Source organism: Phyllopteryx taeniolatus, chromosome 22, assembly GCF_024500385.1.
Source record: "Phyllopteryx taeniolatus isolate TA_2022b chromosome 22, UOR_Ptae_1.2, whole genome shotgun sequence".
Classification (NCBI taxonomy): Eukaryota; Metazoa; Chordata; class Actinopteri; order Syngnathiformes; family Syngnathidae; genus Phyllopteryx; species Phyllopteryx taeniolatus.
In genome coordinates this window covers 3,195,855-3,209,208 of record NC_084523.1, presented here as the reverse complement: position 1 = coordinate 3,209,208, position 13,354 = coordinate 3,195,855, and the positions used below count along the sequence as shown (strand labels likewise).

General features: G+C 41.4%; 1 protein-coding gene across 2 annotated transcripts in view; it reads left to right on the top strand.

Moving 5' to 3' along the window:
* Positions 1 to 13,354, top strand: part of LOC133471994 (proton myo-inositol cotransporter-like) — a 28,896-nt gene that overhangs the window by 5,916 nt on the left and 9,626 nt on the right. For both annotated transcript variants that reach the window (XR_009786517.1, XM_061762214.1), the window contains exons 3-4: positions 761 to 969; positions 10,958 to 11,066. Coding sequence is in view for 1 of the 2 variants with exons in the window: in XM_061762214.1 (XP_061618198.1) it covers positions 761 to 969; positions 10,958 to 11,066 (318 nt within the window). In the remaining variant the exon portion in view is untranslated. The remainder of the gene's footprint in view (positions 1 to 760; positions 970 to 10,957; positions 11,067 to 13,354) is intronic.

The following is a 13,354-nucleotide window of genomic DNA, read 5'->3' as shown; positions in this document are numbered from 1 at the left end:
CTTTGCCTCAGCAAGAGAAGAAAAGTCTTTTGTACCGACATTTAGGCGCTCCTGTCAGCACGCCGTGCGTGCTGCTCTTTTTATTTCCAGGGCTGCTGCCTCCTTCCAATTAGTCTTTGCTCCCTCCCTTCTCTCCTCTTATTCTTCCACATCCACGAGTTTTGGATTTCCAAGCAGCCCCTTTGTCCGAACATGTTGTACTCTGACTGTGCGCTTAAGTGGCTGCAGAGAGCTTTATGGAGCAATTATTTTCTCTCACTATAATCATTCAGCGAATCAGCTTTGTGTGTGTGTGTGTGTGTGTGTTGGAGGTGGGTGAATCTGTTCTGTCTAGACTGCAAATTGTTGCTTTGTAGTTTGGATTTGTGCAGAACCCAAACATGCATACAGCCCATGAATGTCTTGATATGTGTACTGCTGTATTTTGAATTAAGGGCCCGGCCGATTCGATTATTATTTTACGCATTCACACATTACAACGATAATGACATTCGAACAAACATTCCCCCAAAAATCAGGAATCATAACACCCAAAAAAACTGCTAATTTTGCCCTCTTTTTTTTTTTTTTTTTTTTTTTATACACATTAAGGCATTGCAACATAAAACAATGACATTCAAACAAACAACAATAAAAAGAATTTTCAGGATGAGCCACCCGTCGCTTGTAAGGAAATAGCTCGAGACCAGTTGAAAGCTTCCTGTCAAAATCATCGAAATCCAATACAATGGATATAAACGGCCTGTTTCCGCCTCTTCAGGTACATGCTGGGCCTGTCAGTGCTCCCCGCTGTGCTCCAGTTTGTGGGGTTCCTCTTCCTGCCCGAGAGCCCTCGCTGGCTGATCCAGCGCGGGCTGACCCAGAAGGCCCGACGCGTCCTCAGCCAGATACGAGGCAACCAGAACATCGACGAGGAGTACGACGGCATCAAGAACAGCATTGAGGAGGAGGAGAAGGACGGCGGAGGAGGTGAGACGAGAGGCGGGGTTGTCGTGTGGCCTTTCGTTCCGTGATTCACGAAGTGCGGTCCACGTGGGCTCCCTCTAGCGATACACGTAACTCTCCACCTATGTACTGCTCAGTTGTACTTAACTTTGTACGTATCCAAGCGCTACTGTAATTGAATTTAGTGCAAAACCAAAGCTTGTAACGCATACTTGATAAATCGGTATCCAGGTGAAGTCTGTGCATCTCCAAAAGGAAAAATGTACTCTGTGTATGCACACAACACATGTTCCTGCCAAGCGTTCCCTGCTGTTCTCTCTGTTCGACTCTGCCAAGAAACATTCTTCACACGTCTCAGGAAAGCCAGTGAAGCCAGCAGGCTTACAAACATTAATGTGCACAATAATGTCGCTCTTAAATCAAGGTTCTTTTTCTTATTATTGCTAAAAAGGATGTTATTTGTTAGACCTCTAAGACGGTAACATTTTATTTATTTTTTCCTTCACTGGTGTGCTGTCTCGACTTTCATTGGTGCCCGCGGCTTTCTTCGACGTCTGTGTCGGGTGTCACACTCCACAATTCAACTGAGGTTCAATCGAATGACAACAAGGGTTGAAACATTTACATAAAAGGCAAAAGAAAGAGACAAAACGGACACCACAGTTCACACACTTTTTCCGAGTTTGCTGTGGTTGTTAAAAGGGAAACCTGCTTCTTGGCTTTTGTGATCATCAGTGTGAGTGGGAAGTTGTTGACATCTGACTCGCAGCTTAAATGGACATCGTTTAACCTCCCGTGAACGTGGGCAGCGTTCTGCGATGTTACCTCACTGGCATCCAAGTCATTAAGGATTTTTTTTTTTCACCTTGCATTAATTCGACAACATGTTGAATGAGTGCGGGCCTTGACATTAATGAATATGTTGAAGCACCGTGATCAGTAATCCAGCAATCGTACTTTTACCGAATTATACTTGGCCCGTCTGGACACAGACACACACACACACACACATCCCTCGGCGCTGTGACCAGTCACCGAAGAGCACCGAGGGAATCACTTTCATCTCGTATCTAATCAACTTTGACAACTGAGAACACCATGTGTCAGCCAGGAGTGCCATCCAAACATCCTCTTGGGGCCGCATGGCCTGCAGTGAAGAGGAACCTTCATTACACTCACAGAGACACAAATACACACACACCAATACACACACTGGTGTGAAAACACACTCGCGGTTGCAGCAGGCTCATTGTGTACTCAGCTGGTTCTTTTTCATTTCGGCATCCCTCCCGCAGTTCTCATCAGTATTGTCAGGTCGACTCGTGCAGTTAACTGTGTTGCAACGTTTCCTGTTTCAATAGGATCTTGTCGGTTAATATTTGTTTGTTTGTGACAGATTTAGCAATGCCTGTAATTTGCATTATTATAACAGGAAACACTGAGGTACTTAATGTCCCTTTCTTTTGTTTTGTCACTTGGTTTATAGTGTGTGTTTGTGAACGTGGATGTCCGCCTTAACACCCAGGAGCCATTAAAGCAAAGCAATTACATTGCAAAGTACATTGATTCCAGGGTAGAACTATTTTGGTACTCTAATTTGCTGCTTAAATTTCCTGCTTTATTTTTTTTATACTTCCCTCAGTGTGCTTGAGGGCCCTTTAAAATCCTTCTTTGCATTAAAAAAGTTTACGTCTATAATGTCCTTACCTTAACCTCAAAACCGGTTGGAGATGAAGGTAACATATAGTGTTTCATGGAAGAATAATGTATTTTAAGTTTGCCATAATGCTTGGTGGAAGATGCTGCAAGGTAAACTTTCCATTGGTGCTTGTGCACATTATTGTATCATAAGTGTGTTGAAATTGGATTCTGTTAAGAAATGATTAACCATAGCATGTTTGTCCAATATGGCTTCAAGAAGACATGAATGCCATTAATACAGCATAGAACTGAACAATAGCTTGATTTTCCGAATGTTTGAATTCCTTCCTGCCCTTTTGGTTTCATTCACGCTGCTTGTGCTGTACCATTGTTCAGACATTTCTGATAGGAAAAGAACAGTTCACATCACAAAGCCCCGCAATTAACCTTTGCCTCTGAGGCATTCAGCCTAAAATCCTCCAATGTGATTGGCCAAAGACTCTACTTATGAAAAAAGCACGTGCGGGCATGCATGTTCTCACCATGCCCCACCGCTGACATGCCCGTTACCATGGGAACAACACTTCCCTGCCCATCCTCACCTCTGATGATTAAAGTGCGCATCATCCGCTGATCCTTGTCTGCCCATTTACACGCGCACACACACAAGCACGCACACACAAACTTCACAGCGATTTCACTGAGGTGTAAAAGTCCTTCAGGTTACGAATCTGATAATGATGGAAGTATTATTATAGAAATGGCAGACCTGCACAATAGTATTCAGCCTGGAAATGACACCTGAATCCAAAGCAGATGTGCTGAGTATTATTCATCAATTAGCATTATTGTCTGAAAGTTAACTTTAAGTGTTAAAGCATGTGACTTTTGGGCATTGTTGCAATTGTTTTGCTACCTGAATGATGCAGGAAGAAAGAAGGTCTGAGTGGTCACTTCATTTTCTTGAACGAAGTGGACGGATTGTTGTTGAGGATGACTAGAATGATAGCGGGGGGTCATGGGAGGCATTGCTCCAATTACAATGGAGGAGCAATATTGTGCAACGATTGCTGTCACACCACAACAGGCTACAGGAAACTTTACGTGACAAGTAAAGTCACGTACAAAACGGACAACATTGAAATGACACAGACTCAAAGAAACCAGGGAACTAAATACAAACAAATTAACGGGACAACAAGGCATACCTGAACATGAATCCAGTGACTGGGTGGAGCTGATTGGTTGACACGAGGAACAGGGCTGAGGAGAACAAGTGGACATGAAAACCTGACAAGCAGACAAGCCATAAATGAGGGACACAGGAAAACAACATGTGACAAGAAACAAAACTAAATCCAACCAAAACAACAACGTCAGCAGAAACACAGATCATGACAGAAATGTGTGAATATTTTTTTTAATATAATTGTCTTTAAGAATATCACTTAAATATCATTTCAAACTCATTTTACAACGTTACATTACCCTTCAAAATAAATGGCTTACAAATGATTTGATTTGGGAAAAAAGTTCAAGGGCGCTGGCGTGTATGTTGCCACTTCGCAACCAGGAAAAAAATACTAATTACCACTTTCCTAGTTGTCGATTTATTAAGTTTTTAACTCAGTGATATAAACATACTCTCATTTATCAATTTATTATCGTGAAAATTCACAGGTAACTAACACCCACCCAAAACGTTTGTAATTGCCTATAAATTCCACAACATTGCGGTAATGGTTTTACTCCTTTTTCACGAGGTCACTATTGAATTTTTGTATTTATTTTTTTCACCTAGGACATTTTAGATCTATTGGTAGCAACATGTTCCGCCTGAACGAACAACCTGGACTGATTGAGCTTTTGTCAAAGCAACAATCTAATTGATTTTGGCATTTTGAATGTTGCACAATTCTGCAGGTGACCAGTTCATTGAGTCCTGCCTTCTAATTGGAGGAGAAACAGCTGCATCATGTCAGATTGATTATTGAGTGCTGTGTTTGGCAAACGCTATCAAAATCGAAGTCTTTCGTTTCACAATTCTGGACGCACCGTCGCAAACGCACACTCCGCATCCTCATACGGTCGGTGAGTTTTACCGTCTCCCTCCACTGGAGTTTCTATTTCTCTCAGTGACTATTAATAATTCACATTGTTTGAGCATTTTTATGAAACTCCAGCGTGGGCTCCGAGCCTGTTTAAATCCACACAGAAATGATAATGAGACCACGGCTGCTCTTCGCTTTGGGGATGACAAAACGTAAGGACTTACCGCTGGGGTATTTGTAATGAATAAGCACGTTCTCAATGGAAATCAGTTTTGCATGGAAAGTAATGTGCAATATTTAGAAACTGGCATTTGATTTATTGAAACGAGCACATTTGCCTCACAGTCGCAAGGTTCTGCGTTTGAATCTTGTGCTTGTGAAGTGTGTCACTATTTATTTTGGGGTTGACTGCTTGTGCTCGGAGCTCATTTAGTGGCAGTATTGCTCAAAGTAGTCTTGTCTGAACGTATTATTTTTGTATGATTTTCTTTCTGCATGGATCCGTGCACCACTGGTCTCAAACAAGGCCTTGGAATCTTCTTTTTCCATTCCCTCTCCTCACTTTCTGCCTCTTTTAATGGAGCCTTAACGAACCCAAACGAGCTTCCACAAGTGCACTGCTTCCATGCGGACAGATGCTCTGATTGCTAAAACGACTCAAGTTTGCACAGCAGTGGTTAGGATGCATTGTGGAGGACGAGAAAATAAGGAGTCCCAACTGGGAAATCATCACGCAGGCTGCGTTAGGGGAGAGAGCAAAATTACCATAGCTCAGGCGAAGGGAGAGGAGGGAATTATCTGCATCTTTACTCGAGTAATTGGCTTACAGTTGGAGGTGCACTGAGCCAAATTTAAATGCTCCGGATGAATCTTTTGTGCAGTGCAATATTGCTGCTTCCCAGCATCAATGGCCTATTCATTATAGTCGAAGAAAGGCATTGATATTTTGCATATTAGCAGGCACTTCTGGGTGCTCAGTGTTCATTATTGTATTGTTGAACAAAATCGATGCGCTCAAGACGCATTGAGGAGCGTGTGGTTGTTTTACCTTAGTTGGGGGGGATGCTTCAAGCAAATTGCATTAAACGTAGCTACATCCTGTTGTTGATGGCAAGAATATTTACCTCCTGCCCCTGCTCTGCTGTACTATTGTAAGTGGACTATTAACTCCCTCAAACAGCCTTTTTTTTTCAACTATTAACATTACTAATCGGAGGCTTTCTAAACTTTTTGGAACCTTCAGAAGTTTGCAAAGCAATGTTACTACTACAAAAGGATCATTCGGCCCTATATTGAATGTAAAGAAGCGTTCTGGTGTAGCTAATAAACTTTCCACTAAGTGTATACAGTGAACCCCTTTTTATCGCAGCGGGATACATACCGGACTCCACCACAATACAGTATATGAAAATCTGCAATATAGAGAGACCTTATAATCCCCTCCCAAGCACGTTAAACACATTTTAAACGTATTACAACACACTTTTTTAAACACATTGTAAACAATTCTGAACATGCACCCAAACAAATTGCAAGCAGAAAATTCATAGAAAATACTACAGTATTTACAAGTGCTGTTAATACACCTAGAAGGCAGTAATGCCTAAGGTATGGCATTCATAACCGACTCTTATGTTGAGAGAGAAGGAAAGTAAAGCATTCTCAATACAACGGCTGCATAACTCCATCCTTCCCTCAGCATAGCCAGGAGTTTGTCTTCTGAATTGCTTGGATCTTCCACTGGCATTTAGAAGAAGCGCGATTCACCACTGTACACGCAGAGAGAAAATTGGGATACTGCAGTAAAGACATCTGCTCCCCGTGTCCTTGTCGGCTTAGTCTAGTTCCTCTCCAAGATAAATGACAAAGAAAGAGACATAATAGTATGACCTCTCTTCATCCGCCGCCTCCAGAAAAGCAGCCGAATATGGAAGGAATTTAGTCACTAATCAAGATCTCATTCAAGTCACCTCGAAGGTCATCTTTTTAAAAATAATGCTCATCCCACTTATCTCCCCGCATGGCTTGCAAGCGTCTTCCACCAGTCAGAGATGCTCTTTGAAAAGCAGATGTTGCCAATCACTTTTGCTTTTTGAAAATGTCCTCTCACAGACTGGCTTGCAGATTGTCGCCATTCAAAATGTGCGCCATCTGCTTGAGTCATTGAAGCCATTTGCCAGTATGGTCTGACACCTATCATTTGAACAAAGATTGATTACATTTCTAGTCACTCGTGTTTGGCTTTATTTACAAATGTACACAGTGTGGCATCACTGTCAACACTGCTTTTCATCCAAATGTACTTTCATGAGTGAGTCACATAAAGAAAAAAATAAGGTCAAACCTGACTCACGACCTTCCATACTATCATACGTCTATAGTGGAGAATTGGGCAAAACTGCAATGCAAATACTATGGGTCTTACGAAAAAAACAAAATGTGTGCACTGCATATGAGACCAGTGCTCCTTTTGTACGCTCAGAGTAAGTTAGCAGCTCGGTTAGCAGGAGCTTTGTGATGATAGATAGAAGAGAATGGTTGATGCACTGTAATTGCACTAGTGGGGTGCCTCAGGAGTCATACACAAGTACTCTATGCTTACCATGTATGAAGCCCCCAAGACAGAAATACGTCTCACTTTTGTCCTCCATTGAGGGAGTTTGACCAATATAGGCAGATGCTGGAAGCATCTAATGGACCTTTTCATAATGTTTGTTACCAATAGGCACCAGAGTTCCTCCGGGTAGCAGAAAAGCAAGTGATTACTGCTGATCTGAAATTAAACAAAAACTTGTCGTGCTTGGGGTTGTGCCAACAGATATTCCTCAAAATGCTTAGGTTTTTTTTCATGAAAAAAAAATCCGAATGAACAAGGATGATGGGGGGCATTATCCATTTTTTCCAGAGTTAGGCAGCTTTAAAACCTCAGGGATCCAGAGTACAAAAGAGCGACTTTCTCCAAACTCTTCACTCTTCTGGCCCCCTCCCTTTAAGCAGCTCCTGAATAATTGAGCAAGCCAGATCTGTCATGATTCCTTCCTAAGTATGTGGCTGTCAGGAGACCATGCATGGAGGAAGGAATTTTGAGCCAGTCAACCAACCACACCTTCTAATGAGTATTTCTGTCTGCTATATTGTAATTGCAGATTGGAATAATGAATTTCTTCCTGCAAAAAAACATTTTAGAGGGTTTTATAGTAGCCCATTTCATAACTATTTCAACCTTTTATGTTCATACATTTTTTAACCAATGAAATATCACAATTGACCGCCAAGCATGAGTTTTGACACCTGCTCTTGAATATGCGCGAGAATAAGTCGAGACGAGTGGGAGAAATAATTAGGAGGGGAGTACGGGAGAGCGACAGGATGCCTGTGAAGACTTCTGTCTTTGATTGCAGCAATTTTCTGTCAGGTGCAAGGTCCTCCTGTGCTTCGTTTGCACATCGAAAAGGTTCCGCGACCAACATACCACACTTTGACATTCAAATACGAGGATCAGTTATCTCTCATGCTCATGGCAATCTGATTTCGTCCTCATTAACATGCAGCAGATGCAAACATCTGACAGGCTCAACATGTTCTTTAATTGGCTGTGTGGGTTGGGGTGGTTCCTGAAAGGAGCAGGGATAATTGGAGATTCCTTGTGGTGAATGTTAAGGAAAAAGATACAGCCTTTTCTTATCCAAACTCTCCTTAGTATTTTCTGATTCGGTGCAAATAAGGCATTCCAATAGAGAGTCCATTGATGTAAATGTCTAAATAAATTGCCACTGTAAATGTAAATGTCACTGTTGTCAGCTGAGGTTTTAGTAAATCGCACATATGTGCAAGTAATTCACACGTCTTAATCTATTAGTTTTAAGCAAGTTACTGTGGCAAAAATCAAAAAAGTCAAGTCGAGCAAGTCCTAGTAGTACTTGAGTTCAGCAAGTCATAAGTCAAACAGTTTTGTGACTCAAGTCAAGTTCGACAACCTCTGGTTATAGGTGCAGTTAGTGTATTATGGAAACCATGGTAACCAATGTAAAGCTAGCTAGGCCGTATCCACAGGCCCCTCACGCTACACATCAGAAGCACTCGTGTGTTGTTGTGAAAATTACTGGAAAACCTGTCACGTAATTGAGGTGTCGAGGGGAAGATGCATCATAGCGTTACCGTAAACGAAATCAAAGTAAGAAGGGGTTTCAATGTCACTTATTTCAGTGCCGCTTGGGGCTTTGCTGTTTTTTTTTTTGTTTTTTTGTTTTTCCCACCCACCACCCCCATCCAGTTGCTTTCAATATCTCATCTGATTGAATTACAGCAGGGTGGTGCTCCAGTGAGGAAATGAAGCGTCTTATGCTATCGAGTTCACTTATTTGTCTGGGTGGGGGGGGGGAGAACATTGCATGATTGATAAAGTGTGTTTATGCAGTAAATGAAGCACTTCTTCATGAGATAGCTCTCTGCAGATAGTTGATCCCAGCGATATAAATCTAGATATCCTTCGCAGCTAATCCAATAACAGTCGGCTGAAAATCAAGGGATCATACTCCACCAGGTTAGCGCCAAAGGAAATGGCCTGGCCCATGAACGCACCGCTTCCTCTATTTTAGCCGTCTGCGGTCAGAACACTTCTTCATATCGTGGTGTTAATACAAAAAATAAAAATACAACAGCACGCTCATGGGAAATATTTGCAGCATTTTTGTACAATATTTTTACGACCATTGGGCAACCACTCAGATTTATGAATGTAATGTTCCAATCCATGTGAGGGAAAAAAACATTTAAAAACATCACAGTGGGTTTTATATCTGTCTTAAATTAACAGTAAGGATTGTTTTGTTGTCGAATGCTGAATGAAGGCTTTATTTTGAACATGTGGTGATAGACAGCAAAAAAAAAAAAAAAAAACGCAAACAACAACAAAAAAACTAAGTAGTCAAGCAATAATTATGAAAAATGCATGTAAAATAGAAACACAATTATTTTGTGTATGTGTAAGTAAATGCATGTTAAGTCAAGTTGTAAATGTGCAAGTGAATGTTTTACATGGGTTGAACGGGTTCTTTCACTGCATCAGAGAAAAGTGCTTCTCACGTCTCTGGCTTCTGAATGCCTATAAAGTTGCTTTCAGCATTTCTCAGTGAAAAGCAATCAAAAGATGATGCTTCCCCAAGACACACATGCAAACACGTACAGTCTGTGTGCAAGTGTGCCCCTGAGTGAATCTGGGCTTTCCTTGCTAAAGGAGTCTGCTCCATAGAGAGTCCTCATACACACAGCTGCTCCCCTTTCGACGGCATCACTGTGCGGATGTGTGGCTTCACATGCGCAGCCCTCATGCGTCCAACTTTTATCCTCCGCGTCTCGTCAGCCTCATCTCTCCCTTGTCTGTCCGCTTTTAAGACGTTGGCTTCCCAGGGGAAAGGGCATTGCTTTGGCATGCTGGCCGGAGATCAGGCTGAGAGGCGGGAAGGCCGATGCCAGCTTCGACAAAAGAGCGACTTGATTGGACAGCAATCAGCACCACGGACAGCTCACCGAGCCAAAATGTTGCACTATTTCATGTATTATCTTCAATTATCCTCATTTGTTCAGTGCACATCTATTCATTTGGGCATTTCACGCCAAATTCATCTGATTTAGTGCCATTTTTGGGGGGTATGATTTCCTACTAATAAATTCCCAATATTCTGAAAAACTAATTTTTTAAGCAGACATTTTTTTAAAGGGGGCTCTCTTGCTACTAAAAGGTACTAATCCCTGCCTTAAAGAGAAATAGATGTTAATTTACGGTGGACGATTTGTTTTTTTCAGTGATACCTTAATTTATGAGATTAATTTGTTCCATGACAACTTAATTTATTCATTTACAAATCAGTTTTCCTCATTGAAATGAATTTTTTTTTTTAAATTACGAAAACTAGCACAACCACAACAACCTAATAAAACATAATAAACGAGAATGTAAAGAAATATACTGGTTTTATGAGGTGTAATTAACGACACTGTAGTTCAATAGTGTATGTTGACATGTGCCTTTTAAGAGATGTGTGGCCCAGTGAATGACATAAAGGACTCTGATTCAAGTTTTCCATGCGATAACATCTTCTCCATGCTCCTTGTGAGTGTTTTCATTTTGTATTTGTGTCTTTGGCTGTTTGTCTCGTACAATAAATGGATAAAAGTGGGCCAGTGAGTGTGGCTCTCCTTTTTCTTTTCTTTTTTTTTTACTTCATTCGAGCGGTGGAGTATTTGCAGTGTATTGTAACTCAAGGTACCTCTTTATTTCCTTACAAGTGAATTTAATTGTGCTGTTTTTACACGTCCAGATGGCCCGGTGATTTGGCGCATGCTGACCTACCCCCCCACGCGGCGAGCACTCCTGGTGGGCTGCGGCCTCCAGATGTTCCAGCAGCTCTCCGGAATCAACACAGTCATGTGAGTACGTCCGCTTATAGCTCACTCGAGCGTCTGCAAGGCGTCGCCGTCGCGAGCACTCAATGGTGGCGATGAACTTCACAACAAGCAGTAGATACTGAACAGTTCTTAAAAAATAAATAAAAAGCGGCCCAGTGCTTGCTTCGGGCTATTTATTTCCATTCTCACTTGAAGTTTAAACATAACACAAAGAGTATTTTGCGTTGTGTATTGAACCAAATCACATAACTGACTGAAGTCTGCTAGCTCAATGCTAACTCACAATGCAACACACCATAAACGGGCTAATGAAACTAGCATCGATGTTGCAGTAGTTATAGCCCTTGAAGCAATGGATATTTGAACACAAACGGTGCAGTGTCACATGTAGACAAACAGTATAACAATATTCACAGGCATACAGTATATTCTTACTGCAGCTGACTGGTTTGTTATGACCCTCTTCTATGTATGTCTGTACCATCTTGCTCTCTGGTGGCCAAGGTGCACACACCAAGAAGGAGCACATTGTCAATAGGCACAAAAGCATGAAATCATTCTGCTCAATTCTTTACGTTTTATTTCATTAACTTAACGTGACTTTGTACTGTCAAAGGTTACATATATGTTGAGCAAAGCATTCACACACATTCTGACTGGAATATTTTGAACCGTTACATAGCAACACCGCAATGCGCGCTCGATAACAGATGAAAATTCCCCACACTTTGTGGGCATAGTGAGGCACAGATAAAGGAAGACAGATTCCAGAAGAGGGCAGATCACTCTGGCAAGACTCTTGGTGAATGATCGCCAGTTCTCGTGTATAAATTGTTAATCGCCTTAATACAAAATTGAACTCATTTTCAGCCTGATCATTCATTCCTGACACATACTTATCAACCAAAGAAATGGGAGGGGGGCGAATACACTTTGTATTGAATAAATAATCATTTCTGAAACATACATGGGACTAGATGCTTATGTCTAACAAAGTGGGCAACGATGAACAGAATCACCTTTCAGTTCGTTAGTTTCAATTTATTTTTTATTCTATTACAAAGTAGGGACCATAATGTCAAAATGTTGTTTGTTGCCAGCGTTTTTTAAAATTTATTTATATATATTTTTGAAACCACTCTCCGCCTTAGACTTAATTAAAAAAAAAAACAATGCCACAGTGCGTTTTTGCATCTCCATCCTTCCCATTCAGCCCAAACACATTGAGACAGATGCACATAGTTTAGCGGCGCGCTATTAAATCACAAAACATTTCATAACGCATCATCCGCCGAACACCCAAGGACTGCTGGGAAGAAACCGAGCACCTTCTTTTTTTATTATTTTTTGACTTTCCTGTTTTGCTCTTGTTATCTTTCCATCTGTGTCTGTCTCGCTGCCCCTTTGAGATGATCTATATTACCAGTCTCTGTAAACAAACTGGGGATATGTGCTGTTGCCTGGCAACCGTCAGAGCAAAGGCAATAGGCTAAGTGTGTGCACGCTCGGACTAGTTTTTGTTTTTTTCCCTCTTTTTACACGCGTGTGTGTTGTCTGCACACGTGCATCGCTGACGACGGCATGTGTGTGTGTGTGTGTGTGTGTGTGTGTGTGTGTGTGTCTAAAATGAGTACTTAAATAAAATAGAATCTGACTGACAGGTTAGCCGAGGAGAATTTGGGCTTTTGTTTAAGCAAAGTGACACGTTGCACCTGTCACAAATCGATGGTGCAAAAGATTGTTTTGTTTTTGTTTTTTTGTTTACAACTGCCGTTCAAACGTGTCTCTGGTCTGCAAAGATTACGAGATGCAACTCGTTAAAAGGTGTTTACCGCGTGATTACCTGACAGACCAGGAAATTCAAGATGTTAATGTTGAGTCGTGTATCAATTTCACAATATATTTATCCATGTGCTGGTTATACCAGAGGTGGGAAAACATTTTCATTTTCTTACTATTCCTAATTAATTTACAGGTATGTATGACCATTAATGCATTGCTTTCAAAGCGTATTTATTATATTTGTTAACATTCGGGACTCGTAGCCTACACGACTGCTAAAAAACAATTCAAAGGAACAGCTCTACGTTTCATTTTCAGGGCTCAACCCTGACTCGACTCCGTGTTCAGGGCTCATGCTTTTTTCTTTTTTAATTGGGTGAGTCAGTTGTACCAAATTTGAGAGGAGGTTTCAGGAGAGGCTGACAGGGGAACTGGTCAACCCGTGTGAACCCACTGGTTTGTCATTATCAAGTTTCCCGACTGAGGTCTTCACTCTCCTCCCTGCAGATCACAATCAGATCCACTCT